This window comes from Acinonyx jubatus, chromosome A3, assembly GCF_027475565.1.
Source record: "Acinonyx jubatus isolate Ajub_Pintada_27869175 chromosome A3, VMU_Ajub_asm_v1.0, whole genome shotgun sequence".
NCBI lineage: Eukaryota > Metazoa > Chordata > Mammalia > Carnivora > Felidae > Acinonyx > Acinonyx jubatus.
In genome coordinates this window covers 83,179,368-83,204,570 of record NC_069388.1, presented here as the reverse complement: position 1 = coordinate 83,204,570, position 25,203 = coordinate 83,179,368, and the positions used below count along the sequence as shown (strand labels likewise).

The following is a 25,203-nucleotide window of genomic DNA, read 5'->3' as shown; positions in this document are numbered from 1 at the left end:
GGAAATTGTTAGGCGATTATGTCTTGTATGCTATCCTCTCTGCCTTCCTCCTTCAGAGACTCTAATTAATCATACATTAGGCTACTTGAAATTGTTCAACTCACTGTTTTTTTTCTCATTTTGAGTAATTCCTGATATGTCAAGTCCATTAGTCACTAATCTGCAATGTCTAATTGCCATTAATCCTATCTACTGTACTTTCACCTCAGACATTGTACTTTTCATCTCTAAAAGTTTGTGTTTAGTCTTTTTAATATCCTCCATGTTTCTACTTAGCTTTTTGAATATATGTAACAACTGTGGCTGTTGTAATGTTACCTGTTAATTCTAACATCGACATCATATCCAGGTTTCTTTGTATGCCTAGTCATCTTTAGAGGGCAGCCACTGTGAATTTTATCTCATAAGTGCTGGGCTTTTGGGGTTTTTTTTATAAGTATTTTTGAGCTTTTTTCTAGGATACAGTTGTAATATGGGAATGGTTTGATCCTTCTTGACCTTGCTTTTATGATTTGTTGGGTAGGGGGTACCATAGTAGTGCAACCTAGCGCAAAGCATTTCCTATTACTAGGACAAATTACTACCCAGTGACTTGTGGCTGGTGAGAACTGGCATTGTTACTAGACCCTTGTGAGCACTGGACAATGTTTGTTCTCTCTAATCCTTTTGAATATCTCTTCAGCCTCCATTTTCCTCACATGTATGTGCTGATCAGTACTGAGTTTAATAATCTTAAGGGGGATCATCTGCAGATCTCTGGAGTTCAGTCTTCTCTTCTCAGTGTTACTCTATCCTGTGAACTCAAGCTAATTTGGTTTCCCTAGACTCTCAGCTCCACTTTTTCACTCAGTAAGTCTACTGGGCTCTTCCTCAGTTCTTCTTCCTTGCATCATGTCCTGGAAACTCCCTCAAGGCAGTAAGCTGGGAAAATCATAGGGCTCCATTTGTTTGTTTCCTCATCCTCAGGGATTATTTTCCTCATTGTCTGAGGTCAAGTCTTGAAGTCCATTTTTTGATGTAGTTTGCTTATTTCGTTCTTTCAGTAAGACAGGTACATGCAGTCCTCAATATTCCATCTTGGCTGGAAACAGAAGTTATATCTATCTTTTAAGAAATGACCACTTCTTGAGTTTTTGTGTAGTATCAGAGAAGAAAATCTAGAATTATCTGAAAACACTATTACTTTTTCCTTTTCCCAACTACAATCTGTGTGAGTTGGACTTCACAACAACATATTGTAACAAATGCAGAATACCACTCTTCTATATAATGTGAATCTAACCAGAAACCTTAACTTTATTACCTGGATCAGAGTTTTACTAGCAGTTTGAGGTATGTCATTTTATCTTAGACTAGGCAATTAAGCTTTCCCCAATAGAATTAAAACCAGAATACCCAGAAGTTACAAAATAGTGAAGTAAAATGACATTTTAAGTAGCTATACATTTTATGTATTTCTCTACTCTTTTGTTTAGAGGTTGAATGAAAAAGGTGATCCCTATGTGGATTCATATAATCAATACCCACCCACATGCTCACATAAAAGTATAGGAGTCATCTGTAACAGCAACTGGGATTGGGAAAAAACTCTCCTGAGCTATATACGAGTAAGCTACAGAATTCCTGTGAGTTTTTGGCACACGTGCCTGAAATGTTACAATTCTTTCTTGTATATATAATTTCCATAGACAAATGATTTTTATGAATAGTTTCCATGAATGATAGTATGCTCAATAGTTAAGATCACAATATTTGAAATCAGACTACTTGGGTTCAAACTCCAACTACTTTCTAATTGTGTGACCTTGAGGAAGTCACTTAATATGCATACTTCAGTGTCCTTTTTTTATAAAATGGTAGTAAAAGTGTTATTTAAATAGTTGTTTTGAGAAGTAAATTAGTTAATGTAAATTTCTTAAAACCATGCATGGTAAATAAAGCATTTAGCAACTTATATAAATTTTGCAATTATGGTTTCTTTTCAACCCTGTTGGCTATTAGTCAATGAACTTTAAATGCACACATATCTGAAATCTACCCCTAGAGGTACTCATTTATGAAGTCTAAGAGAAGGCACAAGTTTGTTGTTTTGTTTTTGAGTCCCACAAGTGATTCTGATCACTACAACCTGGCAAGAACTGAAAATCATAATCAGACTTTAAATTATCACTTACAGTAATCAGTGTTAGGCTAAATTTAAATTGTTTCTTGAAACATTTTCTAATCCTGGATAGCTCAGGGAATCAGATTGCTTCAAGTAGGAGGAGGCAGAATCTGCCATCAGAATATATCTAAATTCATAAAATATTTGATAAGTAACCACTGAATATCAGTACTGGGTAGACAGAGAGAAGTAAGGTGCCTCTGTTCTCAGGAATGTAAAAGTTAGTGATAACAGAGTAGCATATAAGCACTATTTCCTAAGGTGTGGTACATGCCTGCATACCACTGACTCTTTGTGTAATAAGCAACCCAAGTCTTCCTGGGATCAGGTTTGCCTATCTGCAGCAAGAAAGAGTAGTGACAGATGAACTTTATTCTGTAGTAGACTTTCCTGCAATAATGGCATTATCACTGTCAGCTTTTCTATAGCCAGCCTGAGCCGAACTTGAGTTGGAGTAGAGCTGCCAGGCCTACCAATTGCCCTTTCTTTGTGTGGAAACAGATTTCATAGAGATTGGAAAGAGCCAAGCCAGAGAAACCACGCAGCCCTCTGTGTGCTCACCGAAGGGCCACTGACTCCACTATTTCCAACAATAGCTAAGAGAAGAATCGGGATAGGAAAGGAGAATTTGAACAGGAGTAACCCTAGAAAACCAATCATGTTCAGGTTGAAATGTGCTGGGCCATTTACTATTCCACCTACCAGCCATAAGTACTGTAAAGTTTCCTTTTAAAGTGAAAAGTCATCCCTTTAAGAAAACTATTCAGTAAATGGCAGTATAGGCTGTGTGAAAATATGGCAACACTAGGAAGAAAATACAAAATAAGTTGTAGAAATATTACCAGGACACATACACACCTGAATAATATATATGACATTACAGGATTGCCCCCATGAAACATCTAAGAAATGTTACCACCATCATCAGAAAGAAATCAATTTAGTGAGAATGGTCAGGTATGAGTTTCAAAGAAACTGAGATTTATTAGGCTGAGTCTTAAAGAAGGGACAGAATTGGCTAAAGGCACGGGCTATAGAGGAAGCAAATGGCAGGAAGGGAAGAACTTAAACAAAGGAAGAGATATCCAAAGCACAGTAAGAACACAGTGAAGCCACTTTAGAAAAAATAAAGAATCTCAGTTCATCATTTCTTACATAGAAAATTTACCTATATTTATTTAGGGTCTTTATTATATATTTTTGGACAAATAATAAAGGTTACCTAGAATATGTTATTTCACTATATACATGAATATACAATTTTTGAAGTGGTATATCTTTATATAGCAATACCTTAAAATGCATTAATTATATTGATATTATCATATAGCTCTAAGACACCAGAGTAGTGGTGAACATACTAATAAGCGTTTCACATCTATAACTTTCATCAGGTCTCCTAAAGCCATTTAGGATACATAAAGCATTCTTACTGCCCTTATGACTTCCGCTGAGATTTTCAATTCTAGTTTAGAGAATTTTAGACCGGCAAATAGAAACAATAGAGTAATAGAGAAAAACAAATTGGTAAAAGTCAGAAAATTTAATCAAAGGAAAATTTAATAGTTGTAGGAAAACTGAAAAGAGAAAGATTCTCATTTTTATATCATGGAATGATAAAATTCTTTAATACAAGAAACAATGAGATTATTAAACAAACCTTAATGTACTTTTTGTTACTATTTTTTTAGTTTTATACTATGAAATAATTAATGCTCCTACAAACAAGTTATTTTAAATACTGATTCTCTGTAGCAATTGGCATAATTGTCTAGGTGTTCATTAGAATGACAGCAATCATTCTAATCACAGAACAGCTTTAACTTGCCTTGTGAGTTTCAGAACAGTATCCATTTCTCACCCATACAATAAAGAAGCTAGACCAGATGACATCTAAAGTTTCTGGCAATTCTAAATGTTAATATTGCTATATAACTTAGCCAGTCTACTTTCTTTTTTTCTAAACTTCTTAAATCAGCATTTTCCCTAAAATTAGTGAAAGCTTTCCAAAATGCATCATGTTTTAGAAAATTAAAATCTATTTCAGACTAGGAATTGAAAATAGCAATTTCCTTACAAATAAATCAAAGTCCTTTATTTCCCACCAACCTCCTTTATTTCCCACCAACCACGTTTCTAAGAGAATGGAAGTATTTTTAAGATTCAGAAATCTGTAAAACCTTTAAGAAACAGTTACTGAAAGTAAAACTAAAAAAAAAAAAATTCTCAAGAGCCTAGGTGGCTCAGTTGATTAAATATTCGACTTTGGCTCAGGTAATGATCTTGCAATTTGGGAGTTCAAGCCCCACAGTAGGCTCTGTGCTGACAGCTCAGAGCCTGGAGCTTGCTTCAGACTGTATCTCCCTCTCTCTCTGCCCCTCTCCTGCTCGCACTCTGTCTCTCAAAAATAAACATTAAAAAAATTTTTTTAAAGTCTCATTTCTTACTAAGATGAAGCTTTGTATTAGGAAGTTATTACAATAAAAAAATTAGCAAATTACCTATTTTTGGATGATCCACAATATTTGAAAAAATAACTCCTTTATTCTGTATAATTTTATACCATAATTACTAACTTTCCTGAATTTCTAAAACGTATATGCAATTACTTTCACATACCTCTTCAAGGAAAGGTTTCATTAACCACTGCAAACACTGATTTATTAAATAAAATAGAAGTCCATGCTTTATAACTCAGCATTAAATTTCTCACAGAGAAATCAAGAAAGAATATTCCCTATCATAGATAGTTATTAACTGTCTTTGTTAAGTCTTCCAAATAATATTTCATAAAAGAAATCAAGTTAAGTGGGAGCTGCCTTTACAGATGATGCCTGTGCTTTGGCCATTCTTCGAACCAGTGCTTCTTGTCTTTTTCTTTGAATTTCTTCAGGAGAATATTTTTTATTTTTCTCTTCTTCCTCTAAAAATTAAACAAAATATAGATATTACTTTTATAGACTACACAGTCATCTTGAACATGAGTTTTAATTTTTTACTTTTATCATACAGACTTGCCACATTGGTATAACTATTAAATAACACTAAACTACTAAATACGATATTTGATGTACAGATACAGTGTTCTAGGCCAAAAGAAAATCAAGTACTGATCAATCCGTTCCTATTTTATACACCTTTCACAGTGTGATAAAATTCATTTGATTAAAACTGTACATTTTGACTTCCCAGCATATAATTCTTATGAATAAAATCTAATTTATATAATTGACAAATGAGTATTTTTTAAGAACTAGAATTTTATTTTACTTTTTAGTTGTCTTAATGTTTTATTTATTTTTGAGAAAGAGAAAGACAGAGTACGAGAGGGGGACAGCACAGAGCCTGATGCAGGGCTCGAACTTGTGAACCATGAGATCATGACCTGAGCCGAAGTCCAATACTGAGCTACCCAGGTATCCCCAAAACCTGGGATTTTAGATGTTATATATAAACTTCAACAGAAAGGTAGTCAAAATATAATGAATTCAAATATCAACACCTTAAATAGTATACATTTACTATAAGCTGTATCAATATTCATGCTAATTTTTTTTCCTCTAGAGAGCTCTAAGATTTTCATTTTAGCCATTCAGGAAAAAATGTTTTAGAGTGATCCAGTGAAATCTATCATGTCAATAAATATATAATTCACTGTCAGATGTTTTTATTTGGAGGACACATTTTATATACACATTAGAAAATTATTTCAGGGGCACGTGAGTGGCTCAGTTGGTTGAATGTCCAACTTTGGCTCAGGTTATGATCTCATGGTTCAGTTTGTGAGTTTGAGCCCTGCATAGGGCTCTCTGCTGTCAGCACAGAGCTGGCTTCTGATCCTCTTTCCCCCTTTCTCTGTCTGCCCCTCCCCCAGTCATGCTCACTATCTCTCTTTCTCTCTAATAAATAAACATTAAAAATATTTTAAAAAGATTATTTCAAAGAGCATTAATATCTGAATGAAAACTTCAATTCGAATGTCTTTTTAATATATAAAAATGTGAAGCATTCTGACATTCCTATGCAGCATATTTTAGTATGCTTTTAGTATACTTTAGGTAAATGTACTATAAAATCAACAATGTGTTTTAAATTAAGTAAATGAAAATAAAATTAAGTTTGATTTTAGTAACATCCAATTCTACCTCTGCCAAAATACGGAGTTCTAATAAAATGATTTTAATTCCAGAGTTAAGTCACTTTGAGCTAAAATATTAGATTATCTATGTAATGCTAATAAGAATCAAACTTTGAAATTAGCAAACATATTTTCTCATTTAAATGATGTTTGAAAATTAAGACCATCATATTTAAGCAACCTTGTATTGGTAAAACTGTTTATGTTGTAAAATCTGTCTCTCATAGAATAACAATCTGTAGTACTGTTGGCAGAGAAATATTATTTACACTAACATCTAGACACAGGTTTAGAATTTGTTCTAAGACATTTCTCTTATTACCTAAGGGAGATTATTTGTCCAAAATACATTATCTGTCTCCCCTTCCTTTCTTGGTATAATTGGAAATGGGAGAGGGTATTCAGGGTAAGAGAGAAATATTTCAGATAAACTCCCTAGATGACTCTGATGACTTATTTCCTAAACTTATTAACTCAAAGATTTGTAGCTATTTCTCCCTATAGAAAGATGCTACAAGATACTTTATAATTAGCTTGACTAATCATCTAATATTTTAGTCTCAAAGCTGAGAAATACAAGAAACTCAGAATTCACACATACACAGTTGCATTCAATTGACCACAAGTTTGGAAGGAAAACAGATTAATAATCCACGACAGCAGAAAAGAACATAGCTCCCTAAAACTGGGTTTATAACTAACATGGTGAAATTCTTGGAAAAATAATTTCAAATGATATAAAGTCACACCATGAAAATTTGATTTAGAGAGAGTCACCCTTTTCTCTCATCAGCCCTTCCTTTAGCTCATTCTGCAATAAACATACATGGCAAAGTTTCAAACTATTTCAAGGTACAAAGCAAGAGTGGCTTTTTTTTTTTTTTTTTTTAATGTTGGTTTATTTTTGAGAGAGAGATACAGACCGTGATCAAGGGCAGAGAGGAGACACAGATTCTGAAACAGCACACAGCCTGATGCAGGGCTTGAGCCTAAGTCTGACACTCAACCAACTGAGCCACCCAGGCGCCCCAAGAGTGGCTCTTCTTAATCTTTATTATAAGGCAGAAATCAGGAAGGAAAAAAAAAATTCTGTAAAGGGCCAGAAAGTTAATATATTAACCTCTGAAGGTCATATGGTCTCTTGTTGCAACTCTTCAGCTCTGTTATTGTAGCATGAAAACAGCCATGGACAATATAAATGATGTGACTGTTCAAACAAAACTTAGTTTATGGACAATGAAATCTATGTAATTTTCAAAGGTCATGAAATATTACTTTTCTCTTGATTTTCTCAACTATTTAAAATGTGAAAAACATCTTAGCATGCTGGCTGTATAAAAACAGGCTCTGGGCTGGATGTGGATGGGCCATGGTTTACCAAACCCTGCCTTAAAACAAGGGTCAAATGGGTTTTGTTTCAAAGATGTTCTCTAGAAAGTAGCTTGCTACAAAACAAAGTAAAATAAAGTGGAAACAATAGAAAATAGATTAATGTTAATTAGAAGATTAGGTACTATCAGTAAACTTAAAAAAATTGATAAGATAAACTGAAAGGCAGATTATCCACTCATAAAATATGCAGATAAGGTAGTAGATAGTTTTGGGAAAACTCAAATATTCCAGAGAGATCTTTAGTACTCTTTAACATAATTATAACTGTATTTAAAGAATTTCATGTTGAGAGTTTGGTCCAATTAAATACATTTACTTAAATATAAATTTAAATTATTTACATGATTTATTTAAATAAAAATAAAAATTATAGATTAACAATTTTTAAAATTTCAAAATATCTAGGCTATAATATAGGGAAATATTAATTGTTGGTGTTGATAAGAATATAAATTGATGAAACTTTTTGGGAAGATTTAATGATATCCACTAAACTTCAAAACATTCTTACATCAATTTTTCAGTAATTAACAGATACAATCACAGGAGCATGCAGAAATTTATGTAGAAGTATATTCACTGGAGTATTGTTTGTAATGTAAAAAATGCAACCAAACTGAACTTCCTGTCAGTAGAGAGGCAGTTAAATAGATCAAGGTACATCCATATAATGACATACTATACAGTCATTAAAAGGACTGAAGCAAAACTATACATAGAACTGGAAAAGAGGGGCGCCTGGGTGGCTCAGTCAGTTAAACATCCGACTTTGGCTCAGGTCATGATCTCACGGTACATGGGTTTGAGCCCTGTGTTGGGCTCTGTGCTGACAGCTCAGAGCCTGGAGCCTGCTTCAGATTCTGTGTCTCCTTCTCTGCCCCTTTGCCCTTCACCAAATTGCACTCTGTCTCTCTCTCTCTCTCTCTCTCTCTCTCTCAAAAATAAATAAACATTACAAAAAAACAAAACAAAACTGGAAAAGATAGCTATGTTAAGTGAAGGCAAAACCAAGTTGCCAAATAGTAGGTACATAGCATATAATTCCATCTGATAGATGTATAGGCATGCATACACACACACACACACACACACACCACGGACATTTTTATATGCACAGAAAATGTTAAATGATGTATTCTAAACTGTTAGCTATGGTTTTCCTGAGGCATGGCTGTGTAAAAAGAGAAACTGAGAATTTAATTTTTCACTTCAAATTAATTTATTCTGCTTTCTTTCTTCTTAAACAATGAGCATATTACTGTTATGAGTTAAAAAAAAAAAGATCACTTAAATAGGAAAGTTGAGCAGTAATGCCAACAAAAGCACCATCTAGAATCTAAACAGAAAACAATGATGTAATGTTAAAAGAAGATAAAATCTCCCTCACCTTATTAGCATTGATCTACATAATAGATAAAAATCCTAATATTAGCCCGAAGTGAGGGAGACTGATTAAAAAACATCTGTAATTACAAGCTAGCATAGTAAATGCTATAACAGAAGTTAAAGCTGGGTATTGGAGAAACCCAGAGAAAGTGAACCTAAATTATTGAGCTGAATAAAAACATACTGTGTTTTAAAGGACAAATGGAAAATGGCCAGGCAGATTTGGTATATGCATGTGGGGGTACTATGTTTCGGTGAAGTAAATAGCATCTGTAAAAATGTAAGGCTGTGAGAAAGAACTGGACATTAGGAAGTACAAGTAGTTATGCCAGATACAGTGCCTTTTAAAAAAGATTACAGTATCAGTGAATAACAGATTTTTCACATTATATTACATGATATTCATTCAGATACTTACTAAACATCTTCTATGTGGGAGATGCTGTGGTAGGTCTAGGTATTCACAGATAAGACAGACAATAATCAATACTTAATTGCAAACTGTGATAAAAGAAATAAGAGAGATGATGGAAAATGACAAGGAAAAGACCTATAGATTGTTCAAGGAAGGTCTCTGTGAGAAGGTCATACTTAAACTGAGACCTAAGGATAAAAAAGCACCAACCAAAAGACGGATGGGGGTGGGGAGAAGGGGAGACAAACATCAGGAAGAAATAGTTTTAGTTGGGAACAGCATAGTCAGAGCTCCTGAACTAGGAAAGAAACTATGCTGTTTGAGAACTGAAAGACAGCTAATGTAACTGAAACTTACTTGGTAAGTGAGGTAAAAAAGAAGGTAGGCAGGTAAGGAGTGATAATCCAGGGCCTTGCAGATCAGTGTAAAGTTGGAATATTATTTGAAAGATGATGGCCATCATTGAAGGCTGTGGTTAAGCACAAGAATGCCATGTTTGCCTATTTGTTTTTAAAAGATTATTCTACTGTTTGGAGACTAGAGTTGAAAAGAGATAAAAGAACTGCAGGAATCTAGTCAAGAAATGTTAGCTTGGATAAGGGTAGTAGAGGTTGAGTGAGGAAAATGGACAATTTTAAGATGTATTTTTCTGAGATAGAAACAATGCAACTTGATAGAATTGTGGGAGAGGAATCAGAAAAATCAAAGATGACAGACAGGCTGTACTGAGTAAGCAAACTGCAATTCTAACCATCACAGCAAATGTGTTTAATTAGAATGCTCTGAATTTTCAAATATTGCTCACCTCAATGTTCTGCTAAACATAGAAGTATGATGAAGTTTTAAAACAATGAGATATTTAGTAAACATAATCTCTTGGAAATAAATAGATCTAAAAGTACAATTTCCTAGTGAATAATTCAGAAAACATTCAACAAATATTTACTGAATACCTACTATATGCTAGTCACTGAATAAAAAGCTGGGAATCTGATGCAGTCTTTTGAAAACATAAATCACCCCTCTTTGTATATTACAGCATAATTATTCCTAAGAGTCACTTTAAGAATTCTAGTTAAATGTCATACTTTTTTAATCTTACGTTACACAAATTCGATACAACAAATAACTAGGTTAGCTACTTTCCCAGGTGATAATTTTCAAACTACTTTATACATACCTTTTGAAGGTTGTTTCAAAGATTCAGAACGTTTCACCAAACACTGTTGTTGAATAGCCATCCCACAAAACGAATGGACAGGAGTTTTATTTTTCTCCAAACCCTGTGTAATTTTGGTATCAGAAATACTTCCTGGTAGACAATTTTGATTAAACTGGGAAAGAATTTGAGAATTTTTCATCTTTGTAAATGTATACTTAGGAAATCTAACTGTTCTGTTAAGGCCACTCTGATCTGCATCTCTTGTGCTCCTATGGGACAGATGCTGAGTACTTAATTTCTTCTTATAAGCAGCAGTTTCTGTATTCCTATAATCTGAACTCACATTCAAACTTGAACTTCCCGTAAGAACTGACTGTGGACTTTTCACTTGTATTGGAACATCAGTGTTATTCCAGGAGAAATGCAGATTATTGATATGACAATTTGAGTTCTTGGAGTATATTGTCAAATTTGTTGTAGCACCTAAAAAACTTGGAGAATTTCCACAGATTTCCCTTTTATCCATCTTTACTGGTTTATTTAATTGTGAGCTATTTGTGAAAGATGTGTGCCCTGAAATGCTGCTGAGATTCAAATGTTTTGATTGCACCAACTGACTTTCTTGTTTAGATGTAGTAAATATGTTTTTGGCTCCATGTTTGGAACTATTATTGATCTCAAGTGTACTTTCTGGTATCTTGCTGCCCTTTCTAATGTCTTGTTGCTGAGTTAGTCTTTCAATATCATCACATGCTTGGTATAATAAATCATCATCTACATCATCTGCTTCCCAGGTATTCTCTAATTGATGGCATGCTTTAACAATTTCATTGGCAAATGATGGATCATTCCAGTCATCAAAGAAAGAACCTAACTTTGATGCATTAGTCTGATTTGTATTATAAACACTGGTTTCATTGCCCAAAGTTGCAGAGCCAAAAGGATTTATATTAGCAGGTGCTTTAAAAGACTGATTAAAAATGGACTTATTTTCTTGTTCATTAGAATATCCTGTGTTCAAAGTAGACTTTTCAAAAGTATTTACATTAGAAGTAAATTTAGTATGCATATCTTCTTTTACTTTTGTCAGATTAGATGCAACTGAACAGTCTTGAACAATTTTATTGAAAGATTTCTCAAGTTTCATTACATATCCACTGGATGGCAATTTGTTTGGTTCATCATTTGGATTTAGTGAAAAACTGTATTTTCCAGAATCTATTAATTCCTTGTTATGTGTCTTTGAAGGGAGATCTTGTACAATTTTTGAATCCCTTAACCTGGCACCTAGGCTTGTATTCATTCTTGACTTATGTTTATCACACTTATTGTTAAAGTTACAAATACTCTTTTGATCAGCAATCTGGGCTGTTTTAGGAGCTGGGGAAAGTTCATACATTTTGACATTTTGCATAACAAAAGGTTCATTATTTAGTAAGTTTTCCCAATCATCCTCAAAATCACTGGTAGGAAATGCATCAAGGTGTTTATTAAAAGCTTCTGGCTTCTCAGTGTAAGAAGTCACACATGGATTTGTCATTCCAAGAGTATCTACTTGACAAGAAAGTGATCCTGGGGTTTTATCTGGCAGTTTTTCAGTGACCAGAGTTTCATTAGTAATGATTTTCTCCTTTTTCAAAGCGCTTTTCTTTCCAAAGGTAGTATTACTTGTGTTCAAAAAAGCATCTGACAGATCTTGGCTGAACTGTCCACTACATTTCTGAGTAGAGCCATCAAAAATGGCATTAAAGGCTGCTTCAGCATTTTGGTCAAATGGCTTCTGACTGCTATTTTGATCATTTATCACAGACATTTTGGTGTTTTCTTCCATTGGGTTCTTCATTATAGCATTATCTATTTCTGGAACTATATCATGTAATAACTGCATCTGTACATTATCTTTATAATTACTTAAAGTCTCTGCTTCTGAAATTGTCTGGATAAAATCATGATTTCTCTTCTTTTGCTCTTGAATCACATCTAGCTCTTCCATATTTTTATCAAATTGCTTAGCCAATTTCATAAGTTCTTCCTCTTGATTTTGTGTTTTCAACCTATTAAACATTTAAAAAGTCATAATTAAGAAAGCTTCTAAGAGTCATAAATATTCAGTTGTTATCAAACATATTTTAATATATTAAAACTCAAAATTTCAACACAATTATTTTAAGTCTAAAGTTTTACATGTCAAAACTGAAAAAAGTAATTTCTAAATATTTTAATAGATTAACAAAATCAAAGCAGAGTATTATTAAATATATTTACTCCACTGAATGTCAGAAAAGCTGAAAAGTTTGAACTTACTTTGTGCAGCTGATTTTTGCTCTTGATTTGCCTTTTGCTACACTAGGAGTACAAGGAATAGCAGAAGCACCAATCCACATGCCTAGCATAGAGTTTGTTGTTGGTTTTTCATCCTTTGGCAGAAGGGAAAAGAGATATGTTTACAAAGGAAGGAAAGAAGGGAAGGAGGGGGAGGGAGAGGGAGGGAAAAGAAGGGAGAGGGAGAGGGAAAGGGAGAGAAAGAAAAGAAAGAAAGGAAAAGGAAGAAAAAAAGAAAAGAAAGAAAGGGAAAGGAAGGAAGAAAAAAAGAAAAGAGACAGAGAGAAAGAAAGAGAAAGAAAGAAAGAAAGAAAGAAAGAAAGAAAGAAAAAAAAACTTTAACTACATTGAATTATCTTCCTAAAGCAATAAACTGTGGTAAGGTGATAGTTTACTAAACAAGCTCCAGAACAATGAGAAGTTGGAGGATGGCAATAACAAGTTGCAAGAAGTGATCCATTTATGTTTCAGGAAATGAAAATATTCAGAATTTGTAATTCCTTATTTTCAAAAAAAATTAAGTTCTAAGAATTTAACAAGTGCATATTTAATGGCAAAGGCATAGTTATTATCAAAAGAAAACTGACTTCCTAAGAATAAAGAGAGATTCATATGGAATTCTTCCTATATCACCTGATTCTCCATATTTTCACTATCCCCATCATAATCTTTATCTAAAGTTGGACAATCCATGTTGACCTGAATTGGGAACACTTAGAATTCAGGTCAACAGGACTGCACTAACTCACAAATGAGTTAGAAAGTGCAAGGTTAGAACTAATGCTAAGAATAAGGCAGGAATAAGAACAAAAATAAGTAGAGAAAGGAGAAAGAGAAGTTTGACCACTATGAAGGATAGGAAAAAGCCATTTTAATCCTGGATATTTTTGCTATGTGTTTCAGTCATCTGATCAAGCAAAAAATTAGAAAATGAGTTTATTCATTAGTTACAAACCAAACCAACAAATCAAATAGGTTAACCATTTTCTACTCTATTTTTGTACTTAGAATGAACACAGTACTCAGAATGAACATAATATCACACAAGGTAAAAATAATCTTATCACTAGATTATAGGATACTTGAAGGCATGGAATGATCTTATGATTATTATAGTTCAGCATCTAACAAAATGCTAGGCATAAAGAATATATCAGTTTACATTTATTTGCTAGGTTTAGGTGAAAAGATCCCTACAACTTGATACTTTAAAATCCTCAATCAACAAGCAGTTTAGCAGTTTTCTTAGATGTCCACTTGAACCTAGATTTTAGTTTCACAAAATACTCCAGTAAACCAGTAAGTTTACTTTTAGACTCTATACATTTCCACTTTTGTTTCAACAACCTTGAATTTAGGGAAAATAACATTCTTAATGATTTAATTATGGGCACTTTGTCCATTTACCAAGTATTTTAAAATTAATTGACTTTTTTAGAGAATAAAGGTAGGACAGCTTTATATGTCCAATTTTATGTATACAAGGGCCCTTGTATGTTTTTATATTAATTATATTTTTAAAATGTCTTTAATAATAATTGCATAATTCATTGATTTCCAACTACAATCCAGGTGTTATAAGGTATCTGAACATATTACTTCATTTACTCCTATATACAGTGTGTAGTTGTATAAAAATGATGAAAAAATATACATCTTCAAACAAACACCATATGAAAAGTATCCCTGAAGAAAGTGAAATGATTGTCCACTGAATATGGAAGTGCATATTTTAAAAAAATGTCACCTCTGAAAATACCAAGGTGACTTAAATAACTATTTGAGGGGGTAACTCACCTAAAAATAAAAAGCATGACTATGTCATTATGAGAACATGTCAGTCTTTTTAAAAGACCTTGATACTACCAAATATCTATAGGCTTTAAAAGTGCTTAGTTGAAAAAAGTAACATTTAAAAGCAACTAATTTCACTGTATTTTTTCTTATATACAAGTTACAACTTGCATATTGTTGCCACTTCTTTATGTGAGCTATTATTTCCAGCCCACTTAGGTAAAGGGTCCAGTAATTTACTCAACTATCTTTTTATCACAATTTAAGCTGGCCAGCCCAAACACATTTTATATGCTTCTTTCATGTGAAACTAATGAAGATCTATTGTTCACAACTAATGAAGATCTATTGTTAACTTATGAAGTAAATAGTATCGTGGCATAAAAGCTATTTAACTACTGAACCATATGTAAAATGAATTTCTATGACATGCCAAACATGGAATGCAGAGCTAGTAGCAACATAGTTGTTTTGACTGTGCTAACTGTAATTTCGGATGTTTTATAGCCACTAAAGAAAACTTTATTTCCTGTCTCCTTCACCTGGATGACGGTGATTCCTTGTAACCACAGTTTGGGCCAGCGCCATCTATTGTTTACCATAAACAATAAACCCTTGGTAAGGGTATGTCAAGGAAAAAATCCCAAACTAAAATGTTTTCTAGACTTAAATATTGTTAAATAAGAAAAAGAGAGAGAAGAGGATCAAAACAGAGGTTGACTTACACTTTATATTTCTTTCTTTCTTTCTTTTTTTTAAAGTTTATTTACTTTGAGAAAGAGAGATAAAGCATGAGCAGGACAGGGGCAGAGAGAGGGAGAGAGAACCCAAGCAGACTCCATGCAGTCAGCAGAACGCCATGCAGGGCTTGATCCCATAAGCACAAGATCATGACCTGAGCCAAAACTAAGAATCAGAAGCTTTACTTAACCAACTGAGCCACCCAGATGCCCCTGAACTTGTATTTCTATTTCATTCAAGCAGTACAGGAAATGAAACAAAGAGAAAGAAACTTTTGAAGATGATTCTATGATAGCAAATAACTATCATAAACTATAACATAACCTTACATTTATAGTGCTCTTTAGTTTACAAAGAATTTTTAACTAATTTATTCCTCCTAATAGTCCAATGGAGAGGGCAAGACAAGTACTAATTCTGGTTTATAGCTGAATGAAGTTCTGAGAACTTAAGTGATTTGCATATGGTCACTCAGTTTAGGAGGTGGACTCAGAACTGACTCCAAATCTAGTGTTCTTTCCACTTTTATGAATGTTGCTCAATGATCTTATGAGTCCACAAGTATTAAGAAGAGCAATTTTAATGGGGAAAAAGTAGGCTGTAGACCGTAAACAAATACCACTCACAAAAAACTTAAAAGTTTAAATTTTTATTTTTTGATTCTATTATTTTAGTAACTTTAAAAATGAGGCCATATATGGTTGAACAACATTAAAATAAGCACAGGGGCACCTGGGTGGCTCAGTCGGTTGGGTGTCTGACTTCAGGTCATGATATCACGGTTTGTGAGTTCAAGCCCCGCATCAGGCTCTGTGCTGACAGCTCAGAGCCTGGAGCCTGTTTCAGATTCTGTGTCTCCCTCTCCCTCTGCCCCTCCCCGACTCACACTCTGACTCTCTCTCAAAACTAAATAAAAGTTAAAAAAAAAATTATAAAAAAAATAAACGCAAAGCTCTAGTCGAATTTCATCACTAAAAAAATTAAAGTAAGATACATTCTTAGGAAAATATATATTACCAATTATACATTATGTCCCATTTTTCAAAACCTACATTTCAGTAGTAGAAAAGGTAAAAGTAACCTTTACTGCTCTATTTTCAGAAGAACTGTAAAAGACCAAATATTTCTCATCCAAGTGAACTATATGTGGGCCTAGTAGCATAATTTTCATGGTTTTTAAATAAACTACAAACCTAGTGATATTTACCTGAGGAGCAATACGATTAACAATATGTGAGATTTCATCACTATCAGTAGTGTAAATCTGTTTTCTTCTTCCTTTACCTAAAGAAACAAAAACATTTCTATAAATTGTAAACAAAAAACTTAATTTTTAAAAACAGCAGTCACTTCTTAGAAAACAATTTTAATTAGCATGGCTTAGATCACTGTGCACTGACATCACAAGCATATCATAACAATCACGGAAGATTCTCAAAAAACTTCTGTTGTATAAAAGCTCCTGCTACTACCTGACTGAAATTCTATAGTTAAATCCTAATCATTTACCAAATATTTACCCAGATAAAAATGCTAATTAATAATAAATTACCTAACTGTTTTGTCATTGGAGAATTTTGATCCCAAAAGATATCATTCTGTCCATCTGGATCATTAGGAGAACTGAAGGTAGATGACAATAAATCCATTTTCAGCACTCTCTTTGGTGTTTCATACCTTTCTAAGTAAAATAAGATTAAAAAACAATTGTTGCATTGCAAAGCATTACTTTACGTCATAATACCCCAATGTCAAATATCCCTTAGATTACTTTTTATGGTACAATTATAAAATTTTCTGAGATGATATTACTCTAACCACAACTGAAATATTTCACATAAAAATCATTGTAATACTTGACAAATTTGACATTGTAAATAGCAAGCATTTTAAGATAGACTAGTAGCTCTATGAATGTATAACAGTGTATGATCTAATCACTTCATTCATTACCACTGGAACTTGGAGGCTTTGGGAACCACCTATAATTTATAGATATATTTCAAAAACCAAACGGCTCCCAGCAGTAAAAGTCTGTTTAGCCCTTTCATCAACTCTATCCTACTTACACTAATTACTTTAAAAAGCTTTAACGACCCATTTCTTGGTTAGTTTTGTCTAGTTACACTTTTACATTTCTACAAAGAAATGTTGTTCTTTCCAAAACTGCTTTATGAGAGTAAACTAAAGACAAGGTAACAGAAGCCGACTTTTAAGAACACACTGTTAGAGCATTTGTTTGAAGTGCAGTGCCTACCAGGATTTATTAGAAATCCTTAAAAAATGGAACACCAAAAACTGAGCAGAATATTCGGGGGCCCTTAGTTTCCTACTTTGAGGGCCAGCATACACAGGAACTTCCGGCTTATTCGTAATGAGGTGAGACATCACCAAAGCTTTGAGGAAAGAGATAGATACGGCTTTTCATATGACCCCTCCACTTAAGCAAGTCAGGGCAAAAGTTTAAGCGGGGAGGGGAATAAGTCTCCTGGGAGCAAGGTGAAGGCAGCAAGTCTATCCGATAGCTCTCCTCACTCTACCACTGCTGATGACTGGAGGAGTAGCCTAGAAATAGCCGCCCTTCCTCAAACAGGTAAATCACAGGACCTATTTCTGTAGCGGCGGCAAGGGAGTGGTCAAACCGAACGGGGCAGAGCTCAAACTCCGGGGTAGTGGCGTCGTGTTCCTTTCGGATTCACGAGAGGAGAAGCCCAGAGAAAGGAAAACACTTCAGACTCCACCCCCACCCGCACCCCAGGTTTCGCCTTGGCAAGCGGGCTGTGGGGCTGCAGCGCACAAGCCCGGAGAGGCCGCGTTGCCGACGTCTCACCCTCGGGGTTACTTTTACTGCACGAAGCGGCTGCTGGAGGCTGCTCTTGTTGTGGCACGGGCCGGGGAGACCTCTCTCCGGCCCTGCGGAGCCCTGAGCCGCGGGCCGACCTCAGCCGCCTCTTCCCTGGCTCGACCACCGAGCTGCATTCCTCAGCCGCCGCCGCTTTGGGCGGCGTGCTCTTCAGGCCAGGGCTGTCCCCATGTTTCCTTCGCCGACTCATTGCCTATAACCCCCCTCCGCCAGCCGCTCCTCCTTTCACATTTTGTAACGGGAGGAGTAAAGCAATGAAACTACAAGCTGGTCTCCGCGCCAACGGCCGCCGCCATTTTGGCCGATGGGGCGCTCGTAAGAGGCGGCCGCTGATTGGCTGCGTCCGGGCGCGGGGCGGAGCGGTCAGGGTGCCAGGGCTGGGCGCTTCCGCAGCCCGCCTCCAAGACCGCGAGGCTCTGCTAGGTCTCCTGGGATTGGAAGTGATTGTAAAAGGGGCAGTGATCTGGTCGCAGTGTGAGCGCGTGTGAGGTGGAAAGGAAATGGAGTCTACTGGCATCTCTTTACTGAATTGACGACAGGAATTACACATTACTCAGATTTAGATTATTGTGGGTTTTATTATTTTAAAGAAGAGGTAATTAGGAAGGACAAATTAAGCTATTTTTTCATAGGTGATATGTGGTTAGAAAAATCCAAAAACTGGGGTGTCTGGGTGGCTCAGTCGGTTAAGCATCTGGCTTCGGCTCAGGTCATGATCTCTCGGTCTGTAAGTTCGAGCCCCTTGCCGGTCTCTGTGCTGACAGCTGAGAGCTTGGAGCATACTTCAGCTTGTCTCCCTCGCTCTCTGCCCCTCCGCCACTCATGCTCTCTCTGTCTCTCAAAAATAAATAAACGTTAAAAAAGAAAGAAAAATCCAAAAACTGTAGGCAAATTATTAAATTTGTAAATTAATGTAACGGAATTGCAGGTACGAAGTAAATATTCAAAGATCGGTTATGATTGAATATATTGGGAACAAGCATAACATTGATTTTTAAAGAACTATGATTTCTAATAGCATACAAAATATCAAATAACTAAAAATAAATTTAACCAAAATTGCAACACCCCTACAGAGAATTATGAAATATTTTTGAAAGAAATTGATGACCTAACTACAGTTGACCCTTGAGTATGACAAGTGTTAGGGGTGCTGACCCCTGCACAGTTGAAAATTCACTGTAACTTTTGATTCCTCCCAAACTTGTATTAGCCTGCTGTTGACTAGACGCCTTTCAATAACATGAAGCTGATTAACACATATTTTGTATGTTATTTGTATTATGTACTGTATTACAATAAAGTAAGCTGTAGAAAAGAAAGCATTATTAAGAAAATGATAAGGAAAATACATTATAGTATTGTCTTTATAAAAAAACAAAAACAAAGAACTATATGAGTGGACCTGCACAGTTCAAACCCATGTTGTTCAAGGGTCAACTATGAATGGAGGATTACACCATATTCATGGATTGTGAGACTCAATATTGTTATGTCAGTTCTTCCCAAATTGATTCTATGCAAATCCATTCAAAATTGCTGTGGGTGTATGTGTGTAGGTTTGTGGATTGGGTGTGTGTGAGTGTGTAATATGACAAGTTTATTTTAAAATGTATGGAAATGCAAAGCACCAAAAATACCCAAGAAACTTAAAAAAAAATCCAAGAAATTCTTGAAGGTCCCTTGAAGATTAATAAAGTTGGATATGTACCCTGTATCAAGACCTATAAAGTTATGGTAATTAAGACATTGTGGCAATGGTGAAAGGAGAGGCAAACATGAAAGAAACAGGATAGATGGCTCAGAAACAGACCTTTACATAAATGGACACTAGATTTAAGACAAAGATGACACTTCCAAGCAGTGGGACGAGGACTTTTTCATACTAAATAGTGCTTGGGTGATTTGGTATTCACTTGGGGGAAAAAAAAGAAACTTAGCCTCTACCTCAAACCATACTCCAAATCGTGTGCAAGGTGATTATATATTTAATTGTAGAAGATAAAATAATTAGTGTTCTAGGAGATGATATAAATTGTCTTAATAACAGGAATGATCTTTAAATTAAAGAAAAATGTCACCAATTATAAAGAAAATATATATGTATAATTTTGATTACATTAAATTGATAACTGGAGAACTTCGGTCTATTGGAAGACAACATTAGGGAATGAAAGGCAAGGCACAGATTGGAAGAAGATATTTACCAGATGCCAAATTAGGGCCCATATGTAACATATATGAAAAACTGATATAAATCACTGAGAAAATGATTGACCACCAATAAGAAAAACAGGTCAGATACTTTAGCCTGCTCTCCCAAAGAAAATCTCAGTGATCAACAAACTTGTATAAAGGTGCTCAACCTCATTTGTAATGAGGAAAATGAAAAAATAAAACCCTAACATGATATTCCTCAACACCCATCAGAATGGTTAAAATCAAGAAAACTGTCAATAGTGGTGTCAAGGAAGGGAACCAGAGAAGAGGCTACAGCACTAGCCAACGCCTTGATTGCAGCCTGTGCAGGACCCAGAGCCTGTGGACCCAACCAGTGGGAACTGTCACATACTGCTAGAGAGAGTATTTTGGTACAACAACTTTGGAAAACAGTTTGTGGTCTAGAAATCCCACTCCTAGAAATATAACCAATGGGAATACATGGACTGTGCATCAAGATACATTTTAGAAAAGTGTTTTTAGCAGTAAAATTTCAAAATTACCTCATACTGGAAGCCAACCAAATGCCCTTCAAGAGTACAGTGGGTAAATATATTGAGCTATATTTGCTCAACAAAATGCTGCACAGCAACTCAAAAGAAGAATTACAACGCCTTGCAACAATGTGGAAAATCTCATAAAGTTGAGCAAAAGAGGCCAAACTCCCAGGCTCTTCCTTCCCAAGGATGCTATATAATCTATTTACATAAATGTAAATAGGTAAGGTATTATTAGGGATGTAAGTTTATGTGTTAAAATTATAAAGAGCAATCAAGGAAGCGATTACCATGAAAGTCAGGATAAAGGTTACTTTGGGGAGGGGAGAAGGGACAAGGATCAGAAGAGAATGGGGGGCATGGATGATCTGGTGTGTTGGCTTTGTTGTCTTATTCTAATTGTGATTTTGTGATAATTTATTGAGCTGAATATGTTGTTCTGTGTACTCTTGTGTGTATACATTATCAATAAAAATAGTTTTTAAAACTTAATGTGAGGCAAAAATCTTTGTTTCCACCCGGGAACTGAAATGCATTTCTTCTTTGTAATTTACTCTCTTTTCATTCTTCAGTTTGGCTGACAGAAATCCTAGAACTAAATCTGAGGTTCAGTTCTAGCAATTACATAAACCATTGTGACCAAGTATTTCCATTCTTTTTCCTCAGTCCTTGACTCTACTAATATTTCCCTTGCCATGATTGTTTTTAATATCCATATTTTAAAACCATTATTTAGTTTTATGTATTTATACCTGGATATGACTGCTTGGAAGGTTACATCTCTTAAAATTCACATTAACTTGAAACTCCAATTGTTTAAATTAGTAGGAATAGTGATTTCTCTTGGGAATCTCTCCTACCCACCTATCAACTGGCCAAGAATCCCAGAAGCAGAAAAAAAAAAAAAAGTTCATGTTCGTACAACACTTAATTAAATAGATGGCATCGTAACTATCTAAAAGACTTGATTTATCAGAAAAATATCCAACTCACACTTAGAAAATAATTAAAAGAGTTTGAAGAATTTAATATTGCCTGTAGGAGTAATAACCATGTGGTAATCCTTTAAAGCATATTAATACCGCAAATAGAATAACAATGAATAATTGCCCATAACTGTCCAAATTCTATTGTGCCCAAGTAACCCTTGTAAAAAGAAACAACTGGAGCCCGAAAAACAGACATGTGTTGTTGCCTTAGCATGCCCAAGATGGCTGTGATTGTAGTCATTATGTGGTAGGAAGCTCTCATAAGTTGTAGCTTGGAAGTTACTTAATTCACACAATCTGTTACAGTTCTAAATGTAGTTCAAATTAAATGTACTTCCTAAATATAGCTCTTGAAATAAGTACAGTACAATTAACGGCTTGATAAAAAGGTTTTAAAAAATAAAAGATAGCTCTCCTAGACCTTTGAATGCAATATGATTAAACATGCCCAAACTTAGCATTTCTAGGCATTTGAATATGATGCACATATAAGTAAGGTTGAATACAACCAAAAACTTTTTAATAAACCAAAGTTGAACTCTTAACTTGTTTACTTGCAGGAATTATCCATAAGCTTGGCAGTGATTATTAAACAAAAAATAATCAAGAGTCTACGTGTAGTAATTGCCTTGTCACTTATATCACAATGATAACTATCTGCTGGATGGATGGCTAATTGTGAGAAGTCTTTGCATCAAGAAAAAAAAATAATAAAAATCATAACGTGCTATCATGTAGCACAGTGTGTGTGTAGAGCCCAACCCCAGCTCAGAAAATATCAGATACAACTGGAAGAATCTGAACAGACAACAAAATGAGTAGAGAATTTTCTTTACAGTCTAGCTGCTATGTTTCTAAAATATACCCCCAAATGAGCCTGAGTACATATGGGGCTTATTTTTCCTCAGTCCTGACCTACTACAATTGTAATTAAAATCACCTACCATGTCCATCCTTCTTCTGAGGGAACTGCTTCATCAAGAGCCTCTGCTGCATTTAGTCCCACCAGGTGGTCCCCATCAGGTAAAACTGACTGGACTAGAGTGGGCACTTGATTTTGGGAACCAATCCATAGGCTGGCTCTCCACCTCTGACTATCCCCCAAAATACATTGAGACAATCATATTTCTTGGAGATTTGAAGTTAAGAATTTGTTAGAGGACCTTGTACAAAACCATGGTGGGGCTGCACAAACTATGAGAAAGCCCATAGATAGTGGAATAGGAAAAAGGGGCAGTGTTATCTGACAGGACCACTGCAATGAATATGTAGACTCCAGATACTTGGAAACTGAACATTCAGCCCCAGTGTCCCAAAGCCAGGTTCTATTGTAATTCCAGTCCTTTTCTTTTTCAAAACAGGCCCATACAGTGAACTTCCTTTCCTTAAGCTAGCTAGTTAGCCAGTTAGTCTGTATTCCTTAGATCCACAAAAGCTGAACTAAAACAAAGCTTGGGATCAACAGTTAACAGTCTAATTGTTTCTCAGTTTTTATTAGAAGGCACGAATTGGGAACACAGAAATGCCAGCTGCTAAATACATTTACTTTAAATGCTGTTTGCAAAGCACGATACCAAAACTATTTTCAAGGACAAGATGGTTGCTGTAAACGTTGGCAAAATCATGCTTAATTATAAAAGATTTAGGCAACTTTTTATAATAAGTTAAAGGAATATTATTTTGAAAAGTTCAAAACAGAATGTAACAGAATCCCAACAGGAGTTGGGAGCTAAAATATTTTAGTGATTCATCTGAATCTGAGACAAATTATAGTGGGCACTGTCATCTGAAATCACTTTATTTTTATTTTTATATTTTTACATCTCTTGGCTCACTATTGTTAAAAAGACTTAAAAGTGTAGCAAATATAGACTGTATTTGCTTGCCTTTCCAACCCATACTCCAGGATGATGTTTCAACCTCTGTTTTAAAGCTTTCCACAATTTCCTTACCTTCTCAACCCGCCAATCCCCTTTCCTTGCTGGCCTCCAACTTTGAATCAATTATGCCACTTGCTTCCTTAGCTCCTACAAGTGAGCTATTCACTAGGTTGGAGAGGTTTCCAACTGTGCCATCATGAAGCAATAGTCACCAGATGAACTTTCAGTGGCATAAGACAAAGTATCACTGATCAGCAGAATTCATGCTTCCATTCTCTGAAAAAGTGATTCTGAATTTCCACCACTGTCTATGTAAGAACAGCTACCATGAGAAAAATGAAGGGTTTAAGTACTAAGAATGGGTTCCTTTAAATCTTACATAAAATTTCATAAGGAAATAAACAAGATTTGGAATGTTTTGGTAATCACTCTACAGTACCTTACATACTTCCTGAAATCTTCACCACAATCAAGGTAATGAATATATGCATCACTCCAAAAGTTTCCTTGTGTCCCTTTGTATTCCTTTTGTTTGTAATATGTAAGATTATAGAATTTACTTTTCATTAATGGCTGTGTTTAACAATTAGCTAGCATAATTCCTAAAAATTTAATAATCAGCTCTTAAGAGCTAAGATCAGCTGGCTATAGTACATCACTGATATTCTTACCTCTCATTCTCCTCTCTCTTAGTGAGTTTAAGTAAATCTCAGTTCCTTCAACTTATCTGCATTGTTACCTATTTGTCTAAGCTTTCATCAGTTTTAAGCCTCCCAATTCAGTGATTGAGCTCAGAACTGGACCTAGAGAGTCCTACTCTGTATGTTACAGGATTAAAAATGAAACCAAGCTGTAAATGTTAAAGGAAGGGAGAGCCTGGGGCATTTTCCTAGGGCTGAGAAATTAGAAAGTTTCTGGGAAGGCTAGCTCCAAGTAGGAAGGGACCCTTTCTAACTGAGGGACCCTTGGGAGATCTCTCTGTAGATGTGGGAGGCAGGAAGAAAGCAAAGCAGGTTACTTAGTTCTGGAGTGGGACATATTTTTTGTACACTATGCTTTCTGCAGGCACCACTTAACAGTACCACTAATTGAATTCAATGCCACTGATTATTTCAGTAGCAACCCCCATTGGGCCTGTATCTACCCAGGAATAATGGTTGTGGGTGTCGAAGAGGTAATTTAAAGAGATATTTTCCTCTACTGCTTTAAGTGAAAACTTGGAGGGTGGGGACCTGAGCAG

At 35.1% G+C, this 25,203-nt stretch overlaps 1 protein-coding gene across 5 annotated transcripts; it reads right to left on the bottom strand.

The window, feature by feature from the left end:
* Nucleotides 1–3,688: 3,688 nt before the first annotated feature.
* On the bottom strand, nt 3,689–18,715 carry ETAA1 (ETAA1 activator of ATR kinase). Of its 5 annotated transcripts, XM_053200684.1 has the most exons (7): nt 18,345–18,715; nt 17,814–17,910; nt 17,067–17,191; nt 16,722–16,798; nt 12,962–13,074; nt 10,676–12,711; nt 4,810–5,087 (listed from the first exon to the last, which is right to left on the bottom strand). In XM_053200684.1, the coding sequence occupies exons 1-7, from the start codon at nt 18,565–18,567 to the stop codon at nt 4,969–4,971; spliced, it is 2,790 nt and encodes a 929-aa protein (XP_053056659.1). In that variant the 5' UTR covers nt 18,568–18,715; the 3' UTR covers nt 4,810–4,968. The 5 variants fall into 5 exon arrangements, with proteins under 5 accessions (XP_026928119.1, XP_053056659.1, XP_053056660.1 ...); XM_027072318.2 differs by lacking the exon at nt 17,814–17,910 and having other exon boundaries at nt 3,689–5,087; nt 17,067–17,195; nt 18,345–18,714; XM_053200685.1 differs by having other exon boundaries at nt 17,814–18,486.
* Nucleotides 18,716–25,203: the final 6,488 nt, after the last annotated feature.

Bases quoted from the DNA above. Each gene is read 5' to 3' on its own strand.
- ETAA1 (XM_053200684.1), bottom strand. From the start codon at position 18,567: ATGAGTCGGCGAAGGAAACATGGGGACAGCCCTGGCCTGAAGAGCACG. The intron at 17,911-18,344 runs GTGAGACGTCGG...CTTTCCTCAAAG, and splicing joins CAGTAAAAGTAACCCCGAGG to CTTTGGTGATGTCTCACCTC. The intron at 5,088-10,675 runs GTATGTATAAAG...TTTAATTTTTAG, and splicing joins TTTGAAACAACCTTCAAAAG to AGGAAGAAGAGAAAAATAAA.